Source organism: Rhopilema esculentum, chromosome 10 (genome assembly GCF_057945365.1).
Source record: "Rhopilema esculentum isolate cy_ngs chromosome 10, ASM5794536v1, whole genome shotgun sequence".
Taxonomy (NCBI): Eukaryota; Metazoa; Cnidaria; class Scyphozoa; order Rhizostomeae; family Rhizostomatidae; genus Rhopilema; species Rhopilema esculentum.
Genome location: NC_142824.1, coordinates 12127165 through 12154872, shown reverse-complemented (window position 1 = coordinate 12154872; position 27708 = coordinate 12127165). Strand labels below are relative to the sequence as shown.

The window sequence follows — 27708 nt, the reverse complement described above, 5'->3', positions numbered from 1 at the left end:
TTCAAACATCTTGTATATATGCCAGAGGTAAATGATAGAAACAGACAAATAAGCCAAGCCAAGGCTATACCACCAATTGCAAAATGTAACAATATTTACCAAAATTATATACGGTAGATTTCAAATAATAAGAAGCGCGTGAACGTACAACATATTGGCTAAGTGATAAAACGTGGTGATGACGTCATAAAAATAGAGTTAGAATATTTCCATTTGGAGCATATATCCTAAAAAGACAATTCTGAGCCAAATCTTACAATCGTAACCCATTTGCAAAATTAGGTTATTCACTGGCCATATCTCAGCCAATTTAGAACAGAAGTTATTGGTTTAAAAAACTTATTTCGTAGTGTTCTTTCAGGTTATGTAGCAAAATTAAAGAATTATAATTGCATGACCTCTTCAAATGGCCACTTTAATCTTCGTCAAACAAATCATGATACCTTCTAATGACATGAGAACAAATGTTAGCAGCTACAGGTGAAAAGCTCTCAAGGTCCACAGTTTTGACAATAATAGGCCATCGTGATTTTTAGGGGATCAAATTGAACAAATGGACATTAAGATAGCAAAGTAAACGTTCTGTCAGTCAGGTGAATCTTTACTTATAAACAACAAGTATTTTCATTGCCATCCCTTCGATTTCTTTTCATGTTGACATTATCATTTTCTTCAAAACTCTGATCTGCAATCATCGTCAAAGCTTAGCAAATTGCTCAAAGCTCTGATCTTGCCTCTCGTATGATTAAGGAATGAATCACTTTAACCACTCACCAACAAGCGCGTCAATCATCTATTGATATAAATGGAAATATATATTTTAAAGACATTACTTCAAAAACAAAAAGCAGCTAAATTTTCATTAACAGGTTTAAGAAAAATAATGTGAAGGGGCTTCAAATGATCTCTACACTCTTTCCTTTTTATAAGCCGAGATGACCACTGATAATCAGTATCTACATAACAAATGTATATTTGAATAAAAAGGACGGAAAAGCGGGAACACAGCATACTTGATGACCAAAAAAGGAAAGAAGAATCTCAGCACAAACCCCCCACCCCACCAAAAATCCTCTCTCCCCTTAACAAGTCTGGTTCAATGAATTCTGTGTTGACGACCTTTTATCTTTAGACTTTCCACGAATGAGCAATTCTCTATCAGTCTATTTAAGTTGGTGAATAGTTTGTACACAGCAGAAGAGAATCTTTTACACAAATGCAAGTCTATTTGGTGTTGTCATGGGTGTGGCTTCTAGACGTTGCCTACAGCACCGCCCCCCCCCCCTAACTCACTAGGACGGCATCCCTGTATCTTAGCTAACTTTCAGTTCAAGCATAGTCAATAGAAGAAGGACTTTTCTATTGACAATGGTTCAATGGATACAATTTCAGTTTGTTTCTACTATAATCATAGAAAATCTACTTGTTACATTTTTGGTTTTCTTCTTATGACCCCTTTGACCCTTGTGTAAAAAAAGGAATTTTTCTAAACTAATAAGATAACGAAACTAGAATAGAATGATACATATTTGTATTGCTTCGAAAAAGAACAGAACTGCCATATGAAGCACTGTCATTCAGTAGCTGTATTGAAAAACTACGATCAATGGCCGTAGTCAAACATTTTCTGGAAGCCTCTTTTTCAGGCAAAATCAGTCGCATTTTCAATCGCTAGCAAATAGTCTCAGTCCTGACCGTTCACTTTGTGGAAATTTAAGTAGCAATATTATATGAGAAGGAACTAAAAAGTTACGCTTTTGCAGTGAGACCAAAGAAAAACAGAACCACTCTCAAACTAGCAAGGAACCAGAGTTGCAAGTTTGGACGCAATGCTTGCCGTTTATTTTTTCGGACAAAGATCGGTTCTTTTTGCCCCATTGTGAGCCTGGTCTAACGACCAGTACAAATCCAGTATTCTCTATAGCTTTATTTACTATTCTCAACTAGCAAACTTACCTTTCTCCCACTCTTCAATGACAATGGATCATTTGGCTCTGAGGGGTTCATATTAGCGCAATGTGCCACTCCTTTCATGTATACCGCAACTTCTCCGACAGTTTGATTTTTCAAGATGCTCAGTGCATGCCAAGGGTCTATTGATCCTGTAGAAATAAAATGCCTAAAATAAGCATCATCTTTTGTTTGGCAAGCAAAATACGAAGCAAAAGACAAAAACATTGGCAGAAATGAAAGGTCCAACCATTAGATCACATTATCATAACAAAAACAGATAGATCCGTTTCGCATCATTATCTCACTTTGCAGTGTTTTGCCTACATCCTACTTACCATGTTCAGAATGGAGTAAAATATAAAATTAATTATAGTGAGGAATGTTTAATCAATCGAAGAATAACTGCGATGTGACAGGACAATTATTACCAATGGTATTGCTTTATTACTCTGTCAATGCCTATAAAAATGCATCGAAAACATTGTATAGTAGAACCGATTATAAAAGCACGAGCACAAGATTTTTCCTTAACTTTCACCTCTGTTCTTGAATTATTTCTTTGTCTTATAAAAAAACTAGCTTGATGAATGAAAAAATTTATTTTTTCCAACCCAATTGACAATATCAAACCCAATCAAAATATCAAACCCATTGAAAATCTCACCATTTGGAAAAACAATGCGACTGACTCCGAGAGACTTTCCACCATAGTATTTATTAGTACTGGTCACGCTTTGGTAAACCTGTGTAGGTGTTATGTTGTACACTGCTTGGCAAATGTTTATCATAGAATTCATTGTAATTCGTGAGGAGAATACACAACTTGTTCCTTCCTCGCAACTCTGATCTATAGTTATGATATCAAGAAAGAGATAAAATGTTATTTTCAAAAGGCTACAGAATCTACCGCCGAGATTCAAAGACCCTAAGGGCCTAAGCAATCCAAAAAAGGAGAAGGAAAGGACATGAAAAGGGGGAATAAAGCTTCCCCCCTCACCCATCTTCCCTCTCCCATCTTCCCTCTCCCCTCCCCTCGCTCCTTTCTTTAGCCCTCTTTGCCAATTGTTCTCTTCGCACATGGAGGAAGGCTGTATACGCAGAAATTCATTTCATTAGGGAGAGCCGGTCAAAACCACTTTGTACTCAAAAATATCATCTTGAAACTAAGCAAAGAAGTTAAACAAAAGCTGTCACCCAAGACTATTTATCAACAAACTATAAAACTGTTAGCAAAATACATTTAATATTGCGATATCAGTGGGAAAAACCTGAATGTGTTGTCCATGCATCCAACATGGTCAGACAAACTTATGTTCGCTCCATGACAATTATGCAGTTCATTTTTTGTTTATATCCTAAAATGTCAGACATTTTGTCAATCTGACCTCAAAACCGTTAGATTGATTCCCGGGCCTTCACTTTTTCAATTTTTTCCTTTACTTCATAAAGGGTCTTTTACATAGAGTAGCAGAACGTTACTCTCTTACGTAGCGGAACATAGCTTACATGTCTCTATTCAGCCTAAAATGTTGATCTATCTAAGATAAAATTTTTCTGGGTATGGTTCCGTAATTAAATAGTCTTAAATTTTTGATATGATTTTAGAAGATGAAAGGTTAAACTTTGAAGCTAATCAGTCAAATAGGAGGATTAAAAAATACCGTCAGATTGAGCGATAATCATAGGAACTTTCAACGGGCCAAAAAATGTTAGAAATCTACTCACAATATCCGAACTCGGTACATGTTTGATAATACCACTGCCTTGCATTTGCGTACCCGGACGGATCAACTTGGTCCCACTTCAGGCTATTGATGTAGCCTTGGTATGAGTTCCCAACGCACTTTATTTGTACTTGATCCATGTATGCCTTGATGTAAATGATAATAATTTAGCTTGTATGCTTAATAAAGTTGCAAATACTATCGGCGCCAGCAGGGGTGCTACTTGGGGGTTTAGTGTTTGGGGTGTACGATACCCCAAAAGTTAGGAATTAGCAATTTAATCGATACTTTGACATTACTTATTGCTAACTTGGTGGTCAAAAAAGAATTTTTTAGGACCTTTCTTAGGATCAAGATCGATAGAGGAGCAGGAAGCACAAGGTCAGAACTGGTAGGAACATACCTATCTGTTAACAACATTGTGAGGAAACGATAGCTGGATTATGTCATGAGCAATCGCAACAAAGAAAAAAGTAAAATATTAAAACAAGGGGTAGACCTGTAGCTTTATACCCAGTGAATTCTCTCAATTAACAATAGACGTAAATTTTTGCAATGCTAAAGAGACCCCCATTTCCTTCAAAGATTCCAAATAGCCAGGCCCACTAGTGTGCATTCACGTGCCAGATCTCATAAGAATCAGTCAGAGGTTTGCACGCCCCTACAGTAACCGATCAAACTGTCTTATCCTGACTCGGATGTGCCATATTGTCACAAACAACGAAACACACTATAACCTCTTCTCCTAAATACAAGTCTGAATGCAGGTTTGAACCATAAGTTAAAAAATATATGTAGTACATCATCACCTTGTTTACATCCATAAGACGTTCATAGGGTGTCTTGTACGTGTCAGTCATGAATCCACAAATTTTTCTGATATCCATCCAAGGGGTCTCGTCGTTATACTGTACTACATTTGTAAATACCCCTGAAAGATCTACCACGAACTGAGCTGTGTCGTTTGGGCTTGAAATATCATTACAGGAAGAAAAGTCATTCTTGAGTTTGGAGAACTGCTTGCTCTTTATGAGCGTTTCGATCGTCTCGAAGCCTTTCTTGACAGAGTCTCGACACTAAAAGCAACATAGACATAGCAAGCAATGATGAACATAGCAAAAACAGTATGCGGTTCGTTGAATGTCATATTTGCAAAGGAGTTTCTTATAGTCCAAGGTTACTGGTGATTCGCTTATACCATCCTTGCAACTTAGTGTCACGTATGACAAATTTGAATTCGATAGATATCATGAAAAGCGATTTGATGAGACTCAATATACATGAAGATGAAATCATAAAAAATTAGATCTAAGCAGACAATGGATCATAAGCCTAAGTTCAATTATTAGATTCAGTTGCAAAGTGATGACGTCACTATAATCTTTTTCAGGACTTTCTGAATTTTGACTACATACCCCGATGAAAAACAATTAAAAAACATAAATGTACATGACCAGCTTAATCTAAAACATATCCCTGACATATGGCAAGATACGTACAGCCCCTCCCCCCTTCCATTAAAATACTGTAATTTGGCCTTATTTTTTAAGTTTAGATGTATCTCACCATGTGCTTAGACGTACATTGCTCATGTTGTTAAAACTGAAAATTTTCAAAATTTTTATGAAGGCAACTCTAAAGTTTAGGTAAAGGCTATTAGATGTGGAGCTAAACATACAAGGTCTGATCCTCCAACTTCAGGAGCTGCAAGACTTGCTGCAACAACCTAAAAAACAGTAAAAAATTATTTACAGTTTCTCATTGGTACTTACACAATGGTTTATTATGAATATTAAGTTACTGGTAAAGTAATTTTATGTTATTTAGTAATTTTCGTTAGTTTTTCATTTAGTTATATATACTTACTTGTCAATATCTAATTAAATTTCAAAATCATTTTCCAGAATAGTTTTGTTACCGGTCACGAACAGAAACAAATATAAAGTAAATTTAAAATCAGAAGACCAAGAATAGTATTTTAAAATTTAAAGTCTGAAAATAACCATTTACCGGTCTGGCACAAAGTGCATGATGCCGTATAGGCAGATTTACGCTAATTGGTGTATAGAACAGGACGGTTCTAAGTTGCTACTCCGAGCTTCATCAGGAACAGTTGCTTATACATCAAGAAGCGTGATTATGTCATTTGAACAAAAATATTATTTTCCTTTTGGCGACAAGCCTATAAATAGAATAGAGATGTCTCAACCCCTCCCCAACCCCTTTTGATGATTCTCGATCTCCCTTTTTACTTTCTTTCACAATAAAAAAATGAGCCTCTTGCATTCATAAGCAGAAATCTACTGGTGCCTTACCTCCATATATTCTGGAAAATCTACTTGAGCAACCAAAGGTGCAGACGATGCCACAGAGCCATGGATTATGTCTGAAAGCTAATGACAGCGGTCATATTATGCTGATAGTCATGGTTTTTTAACGTAATTATTTTAGTACAAAATTTCTTCTTTTATGTAAAACCTGGATGGGAAAGTAAGATTCCTCCAAAAAGTGTTTTATACATGCAGTGACGTAGAAAGGAAAATTTATCGAAAGGTTGAGAAATTTAGACTTTCAGACAGAAATCTAATAAAAAATTTCATTTTTTCATACATCTGAGCATAGCTTAATTACGTTAGAGCTGAAATAGAAGATAAAATCTTATCATTTATTTAAATACAAGTGTCAAAGAACAACTTGAGGACTTTTATGGTCTTCTCTCTAGAAAAGACACTTTCAAGTGCCAAATCTTTTTTAAAAAGATTCCCATTCTAAATCAGAACAACAGAATAAATCTTTATATTCAGCTTTAAATCGTCCCTCTAAAAATGTAACACCACGTTATATCTCTAACAAGATAAGTACTTTTCCGACAAGATAGCAGTTTAGCTTTACAGGGAGGTTTTGTCCCTCTGACCTCCCTCTATCTACGTCCCTGCAGATATGCAAACCAGCTGCAAACAGAATGTTGCTTTATGCACGGTAGAATATCTTACAAACATGTTCAAATAACTAGAGCTTCATGATCTGTGACGGACGGACAAACGATACTTTCATTAGGTCTAAAAAATTAACGGATGATTCCATAACTGTCTCCTTTTGTGTCAAAAAAGAACCCACATTGAGGTGTAAATGAGTTGAAGCAAACACTTTTGGGATAAACACGTCGCCTCAGAAGGATAAAAACGTCTGCCGTGACGGACGGATTGGATAGAAAGAATTGAAAATACTAATTTCACTCCTTCAAATATTCTTTCTAAACCAACATAGTTGAGATAAATTTGAAATATTTTTACCAATTGAATATCAGTTTGAAACATAATCAAACATTTTGAACAATTATATTTCACAACATTTGGAAATTTCGATGCTGAAAGTACCGATGGATCATCGTGACGGACGGACGTGACGGACAGACTGAAAATGTCGTTTGAGATTAAAATTGTTAAAAAGCACGTTCTTCGTCATCAACATTTAGTAGAGGTGAATAATGGTCGATGTCAATTGTTTATTTGGTAGGTCAAACCCCATGTGCGCAGTTATTGGACAAGTTTCGAATTGTCCGTCCGTCATAAAATTTTTAGAAATTTTTTCCTCTCTAGTAATAGCGACAAAATATTGCTCTTTTGCACGATGATATAGTACTTCTATCACTGTTTGAAACTACCACTACCAGTAATTTGAAAAAAATTATTTTTCCGTCCATCACAATTATTTTCATACTCAGCTTTTAAATCTACTATAGAAAGAGATATATGCGCTAAAATTGAGAAATATTTGTATTTTCCATCAATTTAGTGATCAAACTCTAGGATAAGATAAATTTTCCATACTAAAGTTCTCGAATTTTTCTAAAAACGCAACGCCCCTCAACTAAAAACGGTGATATCCCCGCAGGTTTATAAAGGAATTTTTCTTCCCAATCCAGCCTTCTTATAGACGGAGAAGTGAGTTTATAGATTATATCAATGCAAATTAAAATGTACCTTTGATCTACCCCATGCAGCAAGAGCACCTGGGTATGAGCCGCCCTGTAAAATCCATCTGTTATAGCTGGTGAGTCGATACTGTCGAGTGATGTAGTTATGAAAATTTCTTAGATCCTGCAAACTGGAAAAATACCAAGCAACCATAACCGTGATGGTATTCATTTATTTACTTCTATTTTCGTTAAAATAAATAAGAGAAAATTCAGATAATCTCTATACTTTAACAGCTATAAAAATATTTCTCCACCACAGAAAATGAGCTATAAAGCGCACATGAAGCAACGAAACCTCAGACTACTTGTAGAGTGAATATTCGTGACCAGGGAAGTACAATGCCTGCCAAAAGTTCTTGGAACGCCCAGCAATTTGCCGGTTAAAATTTTTTTTCCGAAAAGAATTACTACTTTCGCTCCCTTCCCACTAGAACAGTGTTGATAATTTAGAGAAATATCATAAAAGAAGCGCAATATCAGGAACAACGTGCTTCCTGATATCCTAACCCGTTTCGTAGTAAACCAACATATTGTTCCGTGGGGGAGAGGGGGATGATTGATTTTGACCTTGGAAAATGACGTCAGTGTTCGAGGACTTTTGGTAGGCATTGTAGTTAGCGGGGGTGTAGGGGGTGTAACATCCTCCCCCAAAATCACAATTAAAATCTTTAGTTTGTAGGTAAAATTCCCTATCGGTAAGTAGACGCATAATTTTTTCTTTAGTTTAATTTTCTTCATCTGTAAATACTATTTTTCATGACCCCTTAATTGAAGGTCAAGCTACGCCGCTGTTCGTGGGAGTTACCTTACTGTGGGGAAATACCAGGTGTGGTAAGGGTATTGTCTTTTAGGCAGACTGGGGTAATTGCACTATGTTTTACAAAATGAAACTTACGCTTGTCGGCTGCTAAGGTACTTTATGTTCTCAAGTTTCATTCCATCAGTTGGCATGCTCTTTCCGTAGTACCGATGCTCCAAACCCAGCAATAATGCCTTGTATTTTTGGGCTAGCTCCACTATTTCACCTGAAATTACAAAAAGTTTAATCATCACGGCCCCACGGCCAATGGCCGGAGGAAGGTTGTAGAAACAAAGAGAAATGGAGGAAGGTAGCCAAAAATTTGGAAACTTGAGTAAGTTAGATAATTTTTAAAGCCTTTTGATTTTCAAAATACAGTCATGAAAAAAGCCAGAATAAAATTCAAAAACCTCCTGTCTTTTGGTATGAATATGTTTGCAGAACTACTTTACACTGAAATTTAGGCACTAACTTTTTATAATTTAATTATTTGAATTATACGATTTTTTTTCACCGATATAAGCATATTACTTAACATCGGTTTCTAAAAATATCTATAATTGAAAACAAGCTACAAATTTCTAGTAAAGTTTTGACAAAAAACAAAGTTACCAGGAGAGGAGATCAAGACTGGTTGTGTTCCCCATTTTCTGACCACGCCCATTTTAAACTCATCAAAATGAGGAAGGTTTTATAGTAAGATTTTCTTGGCTGGAGGAAGGTTGGAAACTTTTCTAGACTCTGGTTGACCATCGGATTCAGGAGCACAGACTTGACAGACAATATCAATGAAAAAACTTCAATTTTGGCACTTTAATCAGGCTTTTAGGAGGGGTCATTTAAAAGATGGGGCATTTTAATCAAAGTAGTACGGTATTTGTTTCGTTTCACACAAGCTTGATTGTCTCTCTGTATGCTGGCCTGAACGGATAGCAAATGATAACAAAATCATAATCTAAAGATTTTCTTTTTATCAAAGTAAAAGTGAAAAACTTAATCAATTTATATAAAAAAGGAGATGGGGGCATTTTTCATTTCTTGCATATTGACTAAAAATAAATACGCCCTTTCCAGGCACAATTTTTGAAAAAGGTTTTCAAGGATCTTTTGCAAGATTGTGCAAGGACATTACATTGATAAGTCAAAGACGTGGACTTCGGTAGGCGTTGATTTCATAAAAGTAGCTGAAAGTAGCAGCATTTGCGTTGTAAATAATTTTTCCCCTCCTCGATGCTCCCGCTAAGTAGCACTGTTTCCATCGATTTGAAGGAAACCCAGTGCAGTGCAAGGGGGTTTGGGGGCTATTGCCCCACTTTTTATCAAAAGCGTAAATAATTAAGAAATTCAGTCCATCCTTAACAATTTTTTTTAGAAAGAAGCTTGAGTAGAAGGTGCTGCTTGCTAAATTGTTACAAGGAATTCATTTATTTGAACGACAAACTAGCGAATGCTCTTACCACCAGCAAGATAGCCTGGAACAAGTTCATCTTCTCCTCCAACATAGACAAAAACTGGGCCAGTCGACGGATCCCAATACAAAGTAGAAACATAATACCTCTGGTAAAAGTATTGTGGGTTTGCTGGATTGAAATTGTCAAGCTTTTGCTGTACCCAGCCCGTCTGCACTGAACTGAGAAGTTTTGAGGCTTCTGGGTTTTCCAATATCTTTTCCATCATTTTCTTCATCCTCCGAAACTTAACAAGTTTTTCAAGAGACCAGTGCGTCGTTGATGTAAGGAGTCCATTTGCTTCAAAAGCAAGGAAAGCCAGGCCTAGGAAAAGCAGCACTCTATTAGCACGCATTTTGCCACTTCTATCGATCTCTTCCGTGTTTGAAAAGCGAAACTTATAGAAGCCAGCCATGTGTTTTCGTAAACATCACGTGGTTTAATTCTCGAGAAAGTCACGAGGTCACATGACCGATCGCATGGTCAAGAAATGCTATTCAAAATAAAAGCCTGGTTTGTCGTTTTGTTTACTTTCATTATGAAAAATTCTTGAATACCAGATTTCTAAACAAAGCTTTTGCATACAAACATGTGACTTATAACCGTAGTTCCACCAAAGATGAATAATTTTTGTCACTACACGCAAAAATGAACAATTTTATACGAACCCCAACCCTTAAAATTGGTCAAAAGTTAAGGGCAAATTACGAACATAATTTGTTCTTATGATGTAAAATGGAATTTTTGACAATGTTTTATCTTAAAAACGAGGATTTGTAAACATGTGTGGGATCCAAATTTGTCAGCAAATTAAGGTTTTCTCCTTCACTTTGTTGGCAAATGAGGCCTCCCTAAAGCGAATAAGCAATCGCACTGCTTACACCCTATTAGATTAAGAGCAAATATAAAATCCAGGCTCAGATTTTCGAAAAAAATAGAACTGTCAGCTATGAACTTAAAGTTACTGGTTCTTATAAAAAGAAAAAAGTGAATAAATATGATAGTAAATGACATTCGAGCTATCTGCCAAAACACTAGAGATTTCAAGAGATTTGCCGATGGAACAATAGGATTTCCACCATAGGAGTACGAGGTTTCCATGCCTTACGGCCAAAAATTGCTAACCATATCCTTAATATTGTTCCTTGCTGCTCGGAAAGATTCTTGTAAATGTAAAGACGTGATGGCAATGGCTTATTTGGACGATAAGGCGGATAAGCTACTAGTCCTGGTTCAATTGATAAAGAAACTCCTTGCGGCAGATTAGATGTTCTGCTTGAGTGGTCTGATAGATGTTTTGCCTTTGAAAGCTTTTACGCTGTTCCCGTAATATTTGAAAATTGTTTGTTATTTTTCTACCTAAAAAGTAGCTCTTCAGCGTTTTGGAACTAAAAAACCCTTTAAGAAACATTTAAAATTTAAATCAACAAAACTGTAAGAATTGACTAATCGTCAGCTTAGTTTTTAAAGATTTTAAACGATTTCAGGAAAATTACTGTAAGAAAGGTTCTGAAATGCATTTTAAGCAAATCTGAAGGACATTTTAGGCTAATAAAAAAGGTTTATGTTGTTGATTTTCCATTACAAAAGTTCTATGACAAAACTGAAAATTGCAAATTTCACTTACAAAATTACATCTTGCAAAACAAGCAATTTGAACAGATGAAAACACAACAAAATGATCGGGGTAGACGAATAAAAATTCAGAAAAATACTTTAAACATTGAATTATACAAAATTTTCTTTCACAATATTATCACTTTAAAACCCTAAATGTCTGACTTCCTTTGACAACATAACTCAAACCAGATAAAACTGTAGTGGCACCAACGAAGTACCTGTGAATAGAAATTGTCACTATTAAATTATTTGTCTGTTGGGAATCAAAAAGAGGCCAGGAAACACGCAAAGAAGGCCAATGAAGACATAGGAGACTGTAGTAACACACCCAACCCTCATCTTGTTTTCTGAGAAAAGTTTCATAGCTGAAAGGTATTTCTGGAAGGAGAACGAGCACCTTCAGGACACAGTCTGCAGGCTTACTGAAATACCTAGCAAGGACAGAATACATAGGAAGAAGTAAATTCTGAAAGACAATAAAATAAATGACTTGTTCTTTGAAAGTCTTGTTCCTATTCCAAAAGTGCACACTACTACCTGGTTAATATCAGTCAACTCCAACTACTCAATAAAAAGAAGATTGTGAAGCTCCCCCATTTTCAATATGGGAATGCCCATCAACGCATTTATGTCATAATTGAAAGACGGAGAAGTTATGTGTTCCTTCCACATACTGGGCCTACTTTGGAAGAAAATGAACACAGTCCACTATATCATCTACAGTCTGGTTGTATTATTTTAATAAAAAATAATGAGTTATTCTAAAGAATAACCAAAGAATAATGAATTTGGTCTTAAAACTTTACTGTGCAATTAAAGCTCCCCCTTCAAATAAGCCCCCATTCTAGAACTACAAATTGTCAATAAGCCCCCCTCTAATTAGCCCCCACTGCTACTGTAAATCCTCAAATTGCAAAAACCCCCGACCCCCAATTTGTTGATTTTTACCCTCTGAGGTTGCCTTTGGTGTTTCATTGAATTACTACCAAAAATTGATTATTACTTTTGGTAAGAATTAATTAAATGTTCATAAATAAATTTCTACTAGAATACACAAGGTCTTTTAATAATGTCTTTGCAATATCTACTATCACTTTATAAGCCCCAAGGGGCTAATTAAAGGATTTACGGTATGTCAGAACAAAATTTGAATTATAGATCCTTGTTACGTTGCTCTGTAGATCATTATTAAGTCATTCTTAACAGTAAAATATTCAAGCATTATGTTGAAATAGAATTTAAACAAGATGTCTCTTTTTGCTCCCATGCTGGTTATCAATTACCATTTACTGTTATTAACTACCATTTATTTTTTTATAGAAATGTGCTTATGTCAATAATTAGTTAACTTTAGTTTAGTCATTCTTTATGTAATGGCCCTGGGTTAGACATGATCACTTGCTTTCCAAGATATTTTTCTTGTAGTGTGGTAAAGTAAATGTATATTCATATCTCTTTAGTGCAAGATTTTATTGATATATAAAAGAAAAAAACTACAATTTATGTCATCTTGCCATTAATAAGTTCAAATTTATGCTATCTTGCCATTAATAAGTTTATTTTTAGTAAAATCCATTCCTGATAAAAATACCCCAGCTCACGTTTTTTTTCGTTTATTTAAGGCTCAAACTCTTATCACAACTTGTGATTTATAATCCTAGAGGTATTGACAAACAAACAAATAATAAATGACAAATGACAAACAAATAACAAATGACAAACAAATAAACAAAGTTAAATGATACTAAAAAGGTAATGACTAACTTATATTTACTCACAAATATGCATGAAGCCAAGAGCTTTCTGTGAATCCAAAAACAGGGGCAGACATACATAAGCCAACAAGACCCAACTGCAAAGCAGTATTTACCTAAAAGCATAAAGGTCAGAGTATGCTTTGAAAAAACCAAGACTGTGAGAAAGCTAATAGCAACAGTAATTTGATGAGACTGGTGTTTTGCATGCACTCACAATTGCATATGAATGTATTTGTTTAACTGCATTAGCTGGTAAACTGTTCTATATTGCTACACACAGTAAACAAATAAAGTCTTCATAGTGTTGCAAATTTAAATGTAATTTTTATAGAGTCAGTTTTCATGAATTGATAGATTAAGGTTCATTAACTAAAAAAAGGTTCCTTGTGACAAAATATCAGACAAATATTTTGATGAAATTTTCTTCGATTAAATTCAAAATTGGACAAAATTTGGTTACAATGAAATTTTTTGCATTTAAGACTTTTGATAATTCGCATAGAAAATCCATTATATGAAGTCTGAAATCAACTTTATGTATCCTTTCAATCTATTAAATGCCAACTTTGTCATTATTCTTATTCACATCGTCTCATAATTATCTTTATATCATCAGCATCATCATCATCATCATCGCCTGTTCTTGAACTAGCTTCATTTTTACCACCGTTCAATAAATATAGTTCTAGCTCCTCTTTGCTGCCGATCTCTAAGTTATTCAAATCTGTTTATTCATACTCAACTGTACTCTATTTCCTTCATTCGTTCAAGGTATTTACACTTGTCAACCCAAATTTTGAACATTACAGAAGGCAAAATTTTCAGACCATCTTTTCTTATTAGAGACAGTCTTATGTTTTCCAAATCTATTTCTTTTATTTATACATATACTTTTGATAGGACGCTTTTCATAAACTTTCATACCTTATTGATAAAGAGTAGAAACTCTTTGGGTAATAAAAGCATCTCTTTGGTCTGCTTTTGCATAAACTGAGAAATATATTACTGCTTTTGTTTTGATTTTCCTGAAATGTTGCTCTGTGTTAAAAAGCTGCCTAGGAGGAAAAGCCCAATTCCAATTCCAAGTCTGCACAGAGTAGTTACCTATGGGACTGAATATTAAGCAAACTTTTGTTTCCCTCTTATGATACTGATTATATCTGTGTTAAAAATCCATGACAAAATTTTGACACAACAAAATTTTGAAAAATTGCCCAAAAAATTTTTTTGACAAAGTTTATCTGACAAAAATTTATCTGACAAATTTCTTGTTGTTAATTTAGGCTTTACTGGTGCCTCAATAAGAAAGGGGTGCTACAACAACCTAGCCTCTGCTGTTATCAGAATAATGAGGCTCTAAATGACAAAAAGAATCTTTTTTACCTTGCTGATAAAAGTTGGTTTCATTTGTACCGTTGGAAGGTTCACATCAAAAAACTTTGGAAGTGTTAGCTAGCAAAGGATAGAAAATAAATAAATACCAGTTTCAAAGAAAATTTTCTAAATAAAAAAAGTTATTAACATTTCAAAGAAATAAGAAGATTCATATGAAAAAATTACATAGAGCGCCAAATAGATAAATGCTAATGAAATAAGAATATTAAATAACTTACTGGTTTTGGTACAGTGGTATACCTCAAGTATGCAACAGCTGACATAATTCCAATATCGCGTCCCACAATTAAAGCACACAAGGAAACTGTACAAATAAAGCATGCAATGAATCTCCAAGATTACATGATGTATGTAAGAATTAGCAAAAATTGAACAGATATAATGAAACTACATATTTGATTAAACAGGGAAAAATAAGTTTTGATACTTTTCAATATGATACCTTCAATGTCACTCCAATCAAGTTGTGATTAGTAAAGCATCTATAGATACAACACATATAGGCATAATAAATTTTTATTAAAGAGCTAAGGAATAGAGCATCAGCGGTTGTTTTTTAAAGGCCTGTGGGCCGAGAAGCCAGAGTTGAACCAATAATTCCAGAATTTCAATGGCAAACAATAAGTCATCTTTTTCTCAGCTTTATTATGATAAGCCACCACCCAAAAGTTTTTGCCACCCACCACTCTATTTTTGATAGGCTCTGTTGTACCAGGCCTTTTACTGAGCAAAACAAAGGTGCTCCATTCGTGGTATAAACTCCTATACAAATCTTAAAAACCAAAATATTTTGGTTAATTGAGAAAATTGTTTAAGTTTCACCAGCATTAATTTCAAACAATATTTTGCTGCAGGGCAATATTGTTTTACATTTTCAGGCGTTCATTAAATCACTCTCCATGGCTTTTTTTAGGTACACTTTAGGTGCTCATGTTGGACCGAGTGCCTTTCCAGACAAGGCCTGGTTGTACCTATGGCTGAAATGTATACACTTGAAGGGTATACCAGAAAGAGGCCATACAACCTTCCTCCTAGCCAGAATTTCAAAATTTAAGGAAGGAAGCTTCTTCTTCTCTGAAAGGTTTTGCCATTTTAAGAAAAGATGAATTGGTCTTCTTCGGCAAATAAATAAATTTACTGACATTTGGCATGATTATCAACAACAAAATTTGCCACACAAACACAATCTCTCACTGATTTCTTTACTGAATATATGATACTTCATCAGGGTCTTTTTCAATAAACCAAGTATCAGAGCAATTTCCGCTCTGCCTAATACATAGATATATATATATATATTGGTTCAAGATGGAGCCAATAATTATCTTCAATTAACATAGACTTGCTTTCCAATCGTTGCCCCATGTCTTCTATCTATACAAAATAGAAAAAATACCTGGGAGGAGGTTGACCCACGCAAGACTGATAGTTGCAATTGTCATAAGAATTTTGTCAGCAGCAGGATCAAGCATGGATCCAAATACTGAGCTTTGATGTTTGAATTTTCGTGCAATGAACCCATCAAGCTATGAGAAATTAAAAACTGAGTATTGAATTTCATGACAGGATGAGAAAATAACTTTGCATAAAAATCAGGTACACAACTTTTGGGGTTGTCCAATGTGATACTCTAAACTTGTGGGGAATAGCAATTAAAAGGCACACTATGAAAAACATGCAAAAAGTGCCTCTTGAGTAAATATTATGCTTTTTTAATGCTGTTCTATTAGCCTTTTTATGCCTTTAATTTTTAATGGCCATTTTTACATAACCCAACTATTAGGTTATTCAACAAAAACATTTCTGACTAATTTTGAATTATCATCTGAAGAACCTTCTGATGGAAGAAAATAATTTAGTTAAATGATCAGGTGCATCATGATTCATCATTATTAAGTCATCACTTACCAAATCAGTAATTCCTGCCACACCTAATAAAATAAGTGCTGTCAAATTCTCAGAGTTCAACAGAAGGTAAGAAATTGCTGGAGCAAGTGATATTCTGACCAAGCAAAGCATGTTTGGCACTGTGAAGATATTTTCCCTCTAAAACAAATAAAAATGAAAATTGCAGTCATATGTATGTGAAATTATTTGCATATGGCAAATAAACTGCTTTGGAAATTAAAAATAACAAAAGCTCCTATTATACATTGTCATTTAATACATGTCCTAAACATATCAATCTAAATATATGACTTGCAGGTTTTGTAAAAATCAGCCAAATTTTAAATAAACGACATTCCATTATTCTTTGTAAATAAATAAAATATTTTTATTGACAAAACATGAAGAAAGGAAAGATTTATTACAAAATATGTCATGTATTCTTGTATTTAATTTGAAACAGATATTTTTAGGCACTTGTGAGAAAGTCAACAGCATCTGTTTCATCACATTATATTTTCTAGCTTTCTATTTACACCTCTCCAAAGACCCCTGCAGGTTGGAAAACAAATTATATGATTTTGGCCAAGTAAGGTACAACCAACAGCACACCACCATCTAGCAAGCAATGGTATTTTAGCTTCAAGCAACCGCCCATAACTTTACAAAATAATAATATATTGACTTTATTGATATTGTGGATCAGGTGTAAGTGTCTAGCATAGCGGCAAACTCCAGCCTTGCATATCCATGTCTATAAAAACCAAGTGCAGTAATTACAACTGGGGCAGCACCCTTGTGGAAAAACACTGATCAAGGCAAAATTACATACTGTAATTCCTTTCAGATTTTTCGAAAAGTTGGCAGCACCTTCTTACTTTATAAAATGATTCAAGCTTTGTAACACACCTTTTAGACCCCTGACCTTTTTGTGTACTAGTTTGCAAAACACAAAATGCAAAACATTTGACCCAGTCAAAGCAATGCTCCGCTTCAGTATGATGTGTGCCAAAAAAAAATATCAACCAATTTCCAAGTATGCAGAGCAAGTATGATGATGGCACACCCAAGATACATGGTATCCTTAAGGGCAAACCTAACAACTAGCTTTATTCAAATTAAATCCAGAAAAATTGATAGTTCTGGTGCACCTGGAACATTTGGGTAATTGGGTAATATGACCGTTTTTGACAAGAACTTGGTTGTACCAGCAGCTCCGCACCTTAAGGTTTTACTCATTCATTTCAGCCATGTTTTGGGTGTGTACAAACCAATGTTTACCAGTCATACAAAAAGTATTTCAGTGAAAAAAACACCAGCACTATTTAAAAATTATGTGTGAAGTTCAAAAAATTTGATGTTAAGAATGACACTGACCCAAAAATGGAAACTGAGCACAACTCAGTAAGCATAGCTATTTAGCTAGGAATGACCCTGTACTGCTGTATGCCAACTGCAATATTTTGGCATGTGAGGGAATGCATTTCCAATGCAACTTAGAAAAATCAGCACAGCTGCAGGAGGAATGTGGATCTTCCCCACTGTGTGAAGACAAGCCACAATTATCAACAAAATCATAGAATTGAAATTGATGATAAAGTTATCAGTTATTCATCCTGCAGCTTTTTACTTTTTACTTTTCAAGGCGACTTGTTCCTGTGAAAGAATTAGCAGCAGAGAAACATTTACTGCACACAAAAAAAACACTCTGCAGTCTGGCCTGTATGTAAATCTACCATACCCTGCATGCAGACTGGTTAGAAAGGATACTAATTCCATACTGCAGGCCAGTGTGAAGCAAAATCATACCTTTTTGGTGTCTGTTGAAAAAACTCTTTTATTCCGTAAATAATCAATGATATGCGTGGATTTCCTGACAAGAATACCACTTTCTGGAGGTAAATAGTTTTTCTCAAATGACAGTTTATTAACTGGAACACATTGACTTGCATTTTTCCATAGTTTAATCATAGGTTTACTCGGACTAAGTTTGTTATGATAAAGTCGAAAATACGTTCTTTGGGATCTTTGTTGACCAAACTGTTGATGGTTCATAGAAATTAATCTAACATTCCTTATTTTGCTGCATGATTCGAACAAATTTTCCCTTGATAAACAGTTAATGCATGGTATCGATATCTTCAGTTTCGCTAGGCTCATTGTGTTGTTGTGATCAGAAGAAGTCTAATGACTCTTGTCTAAAACAACTTCTTCTTTCGGCAGCTCCTTTTAACCAGGAAAGCAATTTGATTTCTGAAAACAGCAGTTTTCATCCGCTTTCAACTGCTGTAGATCCCACTTGCACACTTTTTGAGCTCTTCTCCTCAACAACAACACTCCACGTGATCTTTTTTTAGTGAAGACAAGATCTCGTTTTAAAGAAAAGGCATGTAACACGAGGCTGAAATACAGAGATAGGCCCGCAGTCGAGCAAATTCTAACTCAATTTTCATTCATAAAAACGATGATAAGATAAAGATGATACTACAAACGTTTTCAAATTTGCAGCATGTGCTACGGACGATGAGAAATATTAGTAGTTCTCTATTTAGGTCTCGGAGCGTTTCCGTCTCCTCTATTTTAGGTATGCATATAATTGAAATGTCTGCCTAATCGAATGTCGTACGCTAAATAGCGGAACATTTATGATCCAGTTGATTTAGTGCTGTTCAGTGCTTTATTATTTGCCTGTTGATGATATTTTATATTATCATCGATTTAAGATTAGAAGTAACAATTTATTACTCAGGTCTTGTTGTATATATTTGACGAGGGGTACCATTTGCACGAAAGCGATGTCTCTGGCCCATCATTGCTCACTTAGATCGCAAGATGACTTTCTAAATTTGTTTTCAAGATAGATTGAATAAAGTACGTAATCGAGTAACCCTCTTGAGAGCTGGACTGCCAAGATATTTTTCAGCCCTAGGGCAAAATTAAAAGGAGCTTGATCTCAGGAGCTTGTGCATTTCAGAGATAATTAAATTGAGGCTGTGTTTGCAGGGTATGAATGAATTTGGGTGCAGCAAAAGCCCCCATATCAGGTGCAGGTGCGCCAGAGTGCAAGGTATATTTTGTGTGCAGGGAATAGTTTTCTGTCGCTTAAGCTTGCGCATGAACTAATTATGTTGCAAAATTGCAGGTTAAAATCTGTAGGATTTTATTTTCAAATAGCATTCGTAAGCAGTGAGATTGTGCATGGGATTAACTCAAAAGACGGTGCTGCATCTTTTTGGATTAATCTAAATTTGCAAAAATTTGTGGACAGGATTTGAGAATAAACCTATTATTGCCTGGGAAATGGATTCCCTGTGCATACTCAAACTTTGCAGGCTGGTAATCTTTGCAGTCGAGGTATACACTGTAACCATGCGAAATTGCTAGGTTGAAATCTTGTTTTAATTGGTAATATTCTGCAAACAAGCAAACACACTGGAAGTCTAGCAATGTGCGTAAAATTCAATGAAGTGGTGTTTTTGAAACATTTGTGAATGTATGACAAAAACTTGTGCTCAGAATTTATTGCAAAGGCTTTTGATGATATCTTATGTTCTTTTATTTTTCCTGCACTTAGATGTCAGATGTTTAATCAGTGGAATTTTCGCGTGGAACATGACCAGATAAATCATGTGTCACAATGGAAGATTCTGAATAATGTGTGGGTGGACTAAAGGAAAAAGTTGTTGCGCTGGGAAGGTGTTCCCCACACAGACCAAACTTTACAGCCTTGGTTGTAACTATTCATTCAAAGTTTTATGTAATATTTGATAGTAGAATTTTATTTTTTTAGCCATCAAAGCTTCAGAGCTTACAAAAGAGAACCTACCACCCAGGATGTCAAATGGATGTCCTATTTGTAGCAGAGGAATCACATTCTCATATAAGGTGAATCAAAATTGATCTGTTTTTATCTGGACTTCTTCCACATTAGCAACTCATATGGGATTTACTCTTTAACACATGTTTACTAATCTATTTTTGTAATTTGCTACATTTTTGCCTATTTTAATTGACAGAAAGGATTCTGGATTTCGAGGAAATTTATGCTGAAAGAGAAATTTATGCCTTGATAATCATACAAATTTTTTTCATTAAAAACCCATTGAGTGAACCTTGAAAATTGAAGTTCAGAACTTCCTAACATGGACGTATCATAAAGACCTCAAGGTTAGTTTATAGTTCAAGGAACCTATGACGATACCAAAAATTTTTTCAGTGTTTCCTTTGAAGGAGAACAGCTCTTGTTTCCACTGTGATTTTTATGCAAGCAGGAACAGCATGGTGCTAGGTAAACGTGCATTTATAGTCAGATCAGGTTGAGGGACAATGATTTCTAATAATAGTGCGGTTGCAAATGATTCTACAGTAGTATCATTTAAATGTTTGTGTAATATGAAGTTAAGCAGAACAGTATGCATTAAAAAATTTGCACCTTCTGTGCAACTCTATCAAGTTTATCATTTTTCATTTAATATTTAATATCAAGCCATTGGTTTTTCTAAATTGAAGCTGCATTCTTCTTTGCATCAAATGTGGCATAAGTCCTGCCATTTTCCAAAAAGCTTCCCAAAAAACCAATTTTACAAAGCAAGAACATTAGGAGACTTTTAAATGAAAGGCTTTTTAATTATTGCTGGTGTTTGCAAACGTTTTTTACTATAAAATTGTTACTCATTCTGTTTTTGACCAATCAATCCCTAATTGCTTGGTCTTATGAAGGCTTACAAACTTCTGAAGTTCCACAGTGAAATGTGTTATAGCGTTTTTCTTATAGCGAATATAAACTTGGAATTGCTTTTACTACCATTTTCCTAGATATCACCTAGCATAAGTTCAAACATCAAAATGTTATCTTCAACCATCAACATTGATAATTATCAAATGCCTAATAAGCAAATTAATTTGCTTTTTAGGATGTTTTATTTCTCAGCCAATTTATGACACCAGATGGAAAAATGCTCAACAGGCGTATATCAGGTTAGTTTGTAAAATGTTTCACTAATAGAGGATTTGAATAGAAGAGCAAATGCCCATAGAATAACAGAATTAATGAATCTTCCAACACACGCCAACATGAAAACAAACGTAAAACCGAATATGATGATGAACTGACAAACTAAATCATATGATTTTACCAGGCAAAAGGCCCATTTTTAGTCAGAAATCTTCTCCTGACAAGACTTATTGTCTTGTCAGGCCAGCTATATATCTGTTTGTATGTATAGATTATGAAAAATTTGGATAGTGAGGGTCTGTTGCAATTGAAATATTATTGATTTCTTGATGCCAATTGTCAGAGTCTTTTTTAATAAAGGAGACTTATAAGGAACTTCAATTCCTGTAAAAACCTATAAGTTATTTATGCAATATATATTAAACTTCATTTTTCCATGGTTTTTTGTGTACCATTTCTGTTTATTCAATAGGTGTTTGTAAAAGGCAGCAGAGAGTACTTCAAAATAAGATAAATGTTGCCAGGAGATTAGGTAACTGAATTTCCATTATTTCATTGATTCAGAAGCTAAGTTATGCTGCAAAACAATATGAGGTATTCAATGAGCAAAATAAACTGCAACTATGCGTTATCTATAGCACCAATAGCAAATCTTTTGCTTAGAGTTTTTCTGAAACTTTTACTGGAGTAGGTCTTGATACTCTTATTAACAATCCTCTTATTTTTCCAACTTCTATTGTGTATGTTTAAGCTAATTGTGTGGAATTTATAATTTCTGTGAATTGGGAATTGATGCAAGAAGGAAAAGCAACATCAAATAAAGTGAGGAACGTTATATCACAAAATACTTTGTCCAAGCATACTTTAGGTTGTTTTTTATGTAATCTTTGTATAAAACTACCCTCCATAGCCAATATAATTTCAAATAAGAAATTTGAAAAAATTCTAAAATTTATGTTGTGTTTCTCCATTTCATTATCAGGTATTATACCAAATTACACCAAAATAAAAGATGAAATTGGTTTGGATTCATAGGTCAAGCAGTGTGTTGTGAGGTCCTTCTAGCTTCGCGAAATAAGACTGTTTTAGGTCAATTGTGGACATTACCTGTAAAATGTAAATAGCTTACTTTTCAGTCTTTGATAAAACATCATGTATGCATTGGAAATGCTTGTCATTTCAGCAAAATGTTAAGCACTTGTCTTTCTGTTTGGTATTTCAAATCTTATTCTCTTTTTCAACTCATAACAATATGCAATATCTACCATGAAAAAGGTTTTTCAAATCCAGGCTCATTATATGGCCCAGGAACTTGGACTTTAAACTTTATCATTTTATAGCTAAGGAAATGATTTTCTTTACTTAGCAATCTTCAGTTTAAAAACACACTACATCCTTAAATTTTTGCTTGATGCTTACCACAAGTATGAAATCTTGCTAACGAGGAAAAGTTGACAACAGAGCTCTTTAGTGGTGACGTCACAAAAATATCATTTTAAAATTTTTCAATTTGGATCCCTTGACCTGATTGAGTACCATTAAATACCTTTAAATTTGCAAAATCAGTTAAATGTAATACGAATTGGTTGAAATTTGGTGATATGAGCACAGGCTCTTTAATTTGCTTTCCTGTTCATAACTTCATTAACAGACCCAAAATAGCAGCAGTCCGTTAGCAAACTTCAAATCTTTCATTAGCCATATCTCTCCCGATTTTCTACATGCCAACTGATCTTGCATATTTCTGGTGTTTTTCCAGCCAAACAGTCAAAATTCCAAAGTTCTAAAAAATAGATTTTTTATGACGTCACATCTAAGAACTCTATGCCTACAATCCTTGCCAAAACTGCTTGAATAAGGCAAACGAGTGCTCTTTCTACTTCTCTGGACAACTCTACTTCCTACACCGTAACCCGCCTCTCACCCCCTAAACATTGTCGATTAGAAAATGTTTGTTCTTATTTGATTGCAGGAAAACGTCGCATATCAAAAGCATGTCTATAAAGCATATACATAGAAATATTCAACATTGTTTCAGAGAAAGGGGGGATGTGTGAAAAGTTTCGGGAAGGTTTTCAAGTGTTTTGGCAAAGATTGTAGTCCAAAAAATATAGCTCTAGATTACTGTCACGGTTATTGGTAGAAAAAATAATTGTGGAGGTCAGAATGAAGAAATTGTGTCCCCATTTACTCTTGGGGGACTGGAAGCAAATCATTCATGAATACTTGACAAAATATTCCAAAATTTGAAAATGGCTTTGAATAAATCAAAAATTTTACAACATACTAAAAGCATTTTCGTCCGACACTTTTCGTCCGACACTTTTCGTCCGACACTTTTCGTCCGACACTTTTTCGTCAGAACAAGAAGGGATCACAAGAACAAGATTTAGATGTATACGTACCCAAATGTGGATCGAAAAAGGACAATCAGAAAAACACGAACACATGACCAATATAGTTGCTTAATCAGTACAGCTAGCCTATAGATAATTACCACTGGAATCCAAGAGGGAAAACGACGCAAAATCTTTTATTATGTTGCAAAATTTTTGCTTTTTCAGAAGCAATTATTATATAAAAGACCATACTTTGGCTTTTATAGACATGTAAAACTTCTTTATTTGTCAGTAGACTTCCATAATGGCAGTATTCTTTTCTCCTGCACGTAAGGTTGTGCGTTCGAAGCCAGTTGTTACCCATCTGTGGTAGTAAAAGTAAAGTTCAACTACACTCACTCACTCCTAAGGACAAGATTTCACCTTAATGTGTAGCAGCCCTTGTTAAATGTGGAAGGGTGGGGTGCAGCATTCATGGCCCGAATTGCATAATTATCTAGAAGGTTCTTCAGGGCACACCGCAACGCGACGAGAATAAACAACAACAAACACAAACATCAGTGATGGCTGATTTTTATGTTTGTTGTTGTTTATTCTCGTCGCGTTACGGTGTTCCCTATATACCACTATTTTATCGATTTTTCGCCGCAAGATTTTTTCCGGGGTCCGTCGAGCAGCCTGCTATCGTGGCCTCTCCTTTATTCGCACACGTAAACAAATCTTGTTCTGTTCAATTTTAAAGCCAGTCTTGTCTTGTACTGGCTTAGATAACAGACTGAAGATACCACGAAAAAACCATAACTTTGATCCGAACGTTAGGAATTTTGATCTATGAATTTATCCCCCCTACGGTATTGTGTACAAAGTATAAAGAAATGATCTGTTTTTTTCGTTTTATGCGATTAGGGAATCCTAATTCTTGGATATCTCTGAAAGTAGAGTTAGCTTAATATATAAGATCTAGCACTTAGATCAGGAATTTTTCATTTTCTGTAATATGCCATTGGAGATATTTCTGTTTGTGTATGGTTATCGATTTCAGAAACCAAATCCTACCTAAGAACGTTATCCAATTTGATCTTTATGTAAGATATTTCGATATATATCGTAGTTTCATAAACAACTGATTCTGCATTTCATGCTGCAAAGATCGCTTTGAAATGTCATTGATAACAAACTATGTTATATCGTCTTCAAAAATTGGTTTTAACCGAGATCATGATACTAAAGGACCATTACTTGCAGATAAGATATCTAATCCATTGAAAAATATACGGCGATGAAAGTGATAAATGAAATTTCGCGCAGAATTTTCCAACGAAACGTTGTTATCGATGATTCCTACCACTTATCCCTATCAGGGATTTTACTAAGCCTTCTCTTGTATTTGTTAATGAATTTGCCATCTGGGCTTCATCTTTGAGGTTTTGTATCAAGGGTCCCAAACTTTGAGACTTGAGAGAGAATTAGAAAATTCAAAGCTAAATTTTTCTTCAGTCTTTAACTTCTGTTTTGTCAAATATATCATCGTCAAGTTGTGTAGAATTTGTGTTGATTTGTTTATGTTTTCAGTTTAAGTTAGATAAACCTGAATACGATGGTAGATAGATCGATAAACTGCATGTTTGTTTTGCAATAATTCCGCTAATCTTTAGCGCCTTTTACCGTCTTAAGAGATACGAACAGCATAGTAAATGTCTTAACAATATTATTTTCATTGCTATAACGAGACATGTTATGTAGATTCTCCTTTTGTGTAAAAGGCAGGTTTTAGTAAATTTTCTCCGGGTTAATAAGCAACAATGGCTTAAGTCAATAAAAATCAATGAACTTAAGGACCTGGTAAAGAAATTATAAACAGCTAGATAACTTAAGATTCTTTGTGTTTGTTTTTCTCGTAAGCATTTTTCTTGTCACATGCTTCTGATTTCCTACTACGGAGGCGCGAGTACTCGTATCTAGTGTCCGAACAGTTCGGAAACTCAAGCATGTTGTTCCTGAAATCTTGGAGATTTTAATCGTCTTTAAAGACTGGCTTTGAGTCGAGTACTTAAAGAAAATAGTATTATTATTAAAATAAAGAAAGTTGAAGTGAGATTAGATGGAAACTAATACTGTTTTATTGCTAAAACCTTTTCGATAAGAAATGTTAGAAAAAATATTTTTGGAATTACTGATTTAAGGCCTATAAAGACCACCTACCTACTTCTAAATTGTCTCCCTATGGCCCTACTGTTATGATTACCTCATTTTTAAAAGAAAAATTCTTGAACTGAAAAAAGATATCACGTACTGTTCATTTTTTGTTTGCCCCTTGAAATGTTTGAACAGCAAAAGGGAGTAGACAGAGAGTATGTGACCTTTCACTATTGTTAAGCCATTTTCATTTCACCAAAATGTTATTGTTTATCCAAAAATGTGTTTTTTTAACTTTTATCTAATGCAGATTTTCTTGAGTCGTTTTTATTCAACAAAATTGAAAAGGATATAGTCGAGCATCTGTTTGTTGTAAAAGCAACGCTGCTGCTTTGAAATGATATTTAACAACGCCGTAACATTAAGCCAGCAGCTTTATCCCAAGGCAAAAACTTTTACTTCGTCTAAGAGTCGCTAAGTCCTAATCTTTAACCTTATTAGTATGCTAAGACAAGGTCACCTATGGATATTTTACCTAAAGCTCTCAGATATTTTATAAACAAACACTGCAATAACGAAAGAAATATTGAAATGCAAAGTGTTGTAAAATGGAAATTTTTTTGACGGGGGAGAAACTTTCCTGAGTGTTGGAGCCTCCATCATGATTTAGTCTCAGAAAACTAGTCGCAGAAATATTTATTTCAACAAAGATTCTCATTATTGCTACCGCAACGGTCTTAATAACTTATCTCTAGTTTCTTGAGGCTCTTGTATCCTGGAAAGGGAGAAAAAAGGCCCGATAAAGGTGAAAGCGATTGGTACTACAGTGTTGGGCGTAAGTTCTAGGCAAACAGGGCAATCATGGTCTTGGATTTTACAAAACTTCGCTGTTCTCAATTTTATTACGATTTAATAGTTTCTTAATTTTTTACTTCGAGTACTGAAGTTTCTTAATTTTTTTATGACTGTCCAGTACTCGTTTCTTATAGCCAGTTTCTTATAAAAAGAAGTGAGTGCAGGTCCAGATGAAAACAGGCGATAAGTTTTCTAACGCTGGATAGGCTCATTATTAGGCCTTTTTGTGATGCTGCATCATGCCCTATTATGACTTGATTCAGCACTGGGGAGAAATTGAAATAGCTTTAGAGACGTACAATTTGGACTTTATTTTTTTAATTCCCGAATTTGCTTTTCGCCTCCCTTCATGGGAGACGATTTACCAAATTAAAGCTAATGAAAGTGTTTTACTGGATTTGCTTTGATGGAGAAAACGAAAAGCCTACTTCACACTACAGATAATTTTCCAAACGCCATGATTTCAACCTTGGCAATAAACAGCTCATTCCATATTCACTCTATACCAGCAGATCTTTTCCAAATGAACTTCCTCCTTGGTGGACAGAGTAATTTTTCACAATGTTGAACCACAAGTTAGAATCAACACTTTTCTTGTGGTTCAGCCTTTTTTTAAAACTAACAATTTTTCAGCAAGCTTATTTGAGTAACCTATAAATATCAAACAGGAAACATATTTTTTTTCTGAAAAACTTAAAATTAAAGCTTGGCATGTCTTTACGAAAAAGAAATCTTACGAAATAACCTTGCTTTTGATTCAATGGACTTTCACTTATCTTATATTTTAGCTATCAAACGACTACTTCAGAAATGTTCAGGTTTTATCTGAAAGGCCATCAACTACTGATAACAAATTCATATC

The 27708-nt window shown here is 34.7% G+C and overlaps 3 protein-coding genes across 4 annotated transcripts; 1 reads left to right on the top strand and 2 right to left on the bottom strand.

Moving 5' to 3' along the window:
• Positions 1-49: 49 nt before the first annotated feature.
• On the bottom strand, positions 50-10333 carry LOC135683905 (thymus-specific serine protease). Its single transcript, XM_065199298.2, has 10 exons — positions 9913-10333; positions 8552-8681; positions 7661-7784; positions 5993-6070; positions 5356-5403; positions 4487-4753; positions 3679-3823; positions 2618-2800; positions 1957-2102; positions 50-793 (listed from the first exon to the last, which is right to left on the bottom strand). Exons 1-10 carry the CDS (start codon positions 10316-10318, stop codon positions 758-760), a joined length of 1563 nt encoding a protein of 520 aa, XP_065055370.2. The 5' UTR covers positions 10319-10333; the 3' UTR covers positions 50-757.
• Positions 10334-11591: 1258 nt separating this feature from the next.
• Positions 11592-18908, bottom strand: LOC135683913 (cardiolipin synthase (CMP-forming)). Its single transcript, XM_065199311.2, has 7 exons — positions 18372-18908; positions 16584-16721; positions 16072-16201; positions 14894-14979; positions 14664-14732; positions 13302-13393; positions 11592-11741 (listed from the first exon to the last, which is right to left on the bottom strand). The coding sequence occupies exons 1-7, from the start codon at positions 18720-18722 to the stop codon at positions 11660-11662; spliced, it is 948 nt and encodes a 315-aa protein (XP_065055383.2). The 5' UTR covers positions 18723-18908; the 3' UTR covers positions 11592-11659.
• Positions 18909-18943: 35 nt separating this feature from the next.
• On the top strand, positions 18944-22711 carry LOC135683936 (uncharacterized). Of its 2 annotated transcripts, none has more exons than XM_065199347.2 (5): positions 18944-19146; positions 20353-20447; positions 21476-21539; positions 21989-22048; positions 22499-22711. In XM_065199347.2, the coding sequence occupies exons 1-5, from the start codon at positions 19041-19043 to the stop codon at positions 22549-22551; spliced, it is 378 nt and encodes a 125-aa protein (XP_065055419.2). In that variant the 5' UTR covers positions 18944-19040; the 3' UTR covers positions 22552-22711. The 2 variants fall into 2 exon arrangements, with proteins under 2 accessions (XP_065055419.2, XP_065055426.2); XM_065199354.2 differs by lacking the exon at positions 18944-19146 and adding an exon at positions 19160-19629.
• The last annotated feature ends 4997 nt before the right edge of the window (positions 22712-27708 follow it).

What these genes read in the sequence shown, in the direction of transcription:
- LOC135683936 (XM_065199347.2), top strand. Translation starts at nt 19,041, where the DNA reads ATGATACTACAAACGTTTTCAAATTTGCAGCATGTGCTACGGACGATG. An exon ending in TTCCGTCTCCTCTATTTTAG is followed by an intron (nt 19,147 to 20,352) that starts GTATGCATATAA and finishes TTATTTTTTTAG; the next exon opens with CCATCAAAGCTTCAGAGCTT. An exon ending in GCTCAACAGGCGTATATCAG is followed by an intron (nt 21,540 to 21,988) that starts GTTAGTTTGTAA and finishes TTTATTCAATAG; the next exon opens with GTGTTTGTAAAAGGCAGCAG.
- LOC135683905 (XM_065199298.2), bottom strand. Translation starts at nt 10,318, where the DNA reads ATGGCTGGCTTCTATAAGTTTCGCTTTTCAAACACGGAAGAGATCGAT. An exon ending in ATGTACCGAGTTCGGATATT is followed by an intron (nt 2,801 to 3,678) that starts GTGAGTAGATTT and finishes TCATAACTATAG; the next exon opens with ATCAGAGTTGCGAGGAAGGA. An exon ending in CATTGAAGAGTGGGAGAAAG is followed by an intron (nt 794 to 1,956) that starts GTAAGTTTGCTA and finishes TTATATCAATAG; the next exon opens with ATGATTGACGCGCTTGTTGG.
- LOC135683913 (XM_065199311.2), bottom strand. Translation starts at nt 18,722, where the DNA reads ATGAGCCTAGCGAAACTGAAGATATCGATACCATGCATTAACTGTTTA. An exon ending in TGGCAGGAATTACTGATTTG is followed by an intron (nt 16,202 to 16,583) that starts GTAAGTGATGAC and finishes AATTTCTCATAG; the next exon opens with CTTGATGGGTTCATTGCACG. An exon ending in GTGGGTCAACCTCCTCCCAG is followed by an intron (nt 14,980 to 16,071) that starts GTATTTTTTCTA and finishes TTATTTGTACAG; the next exon opens with TTTCCTTGTGTGCTTTAATT.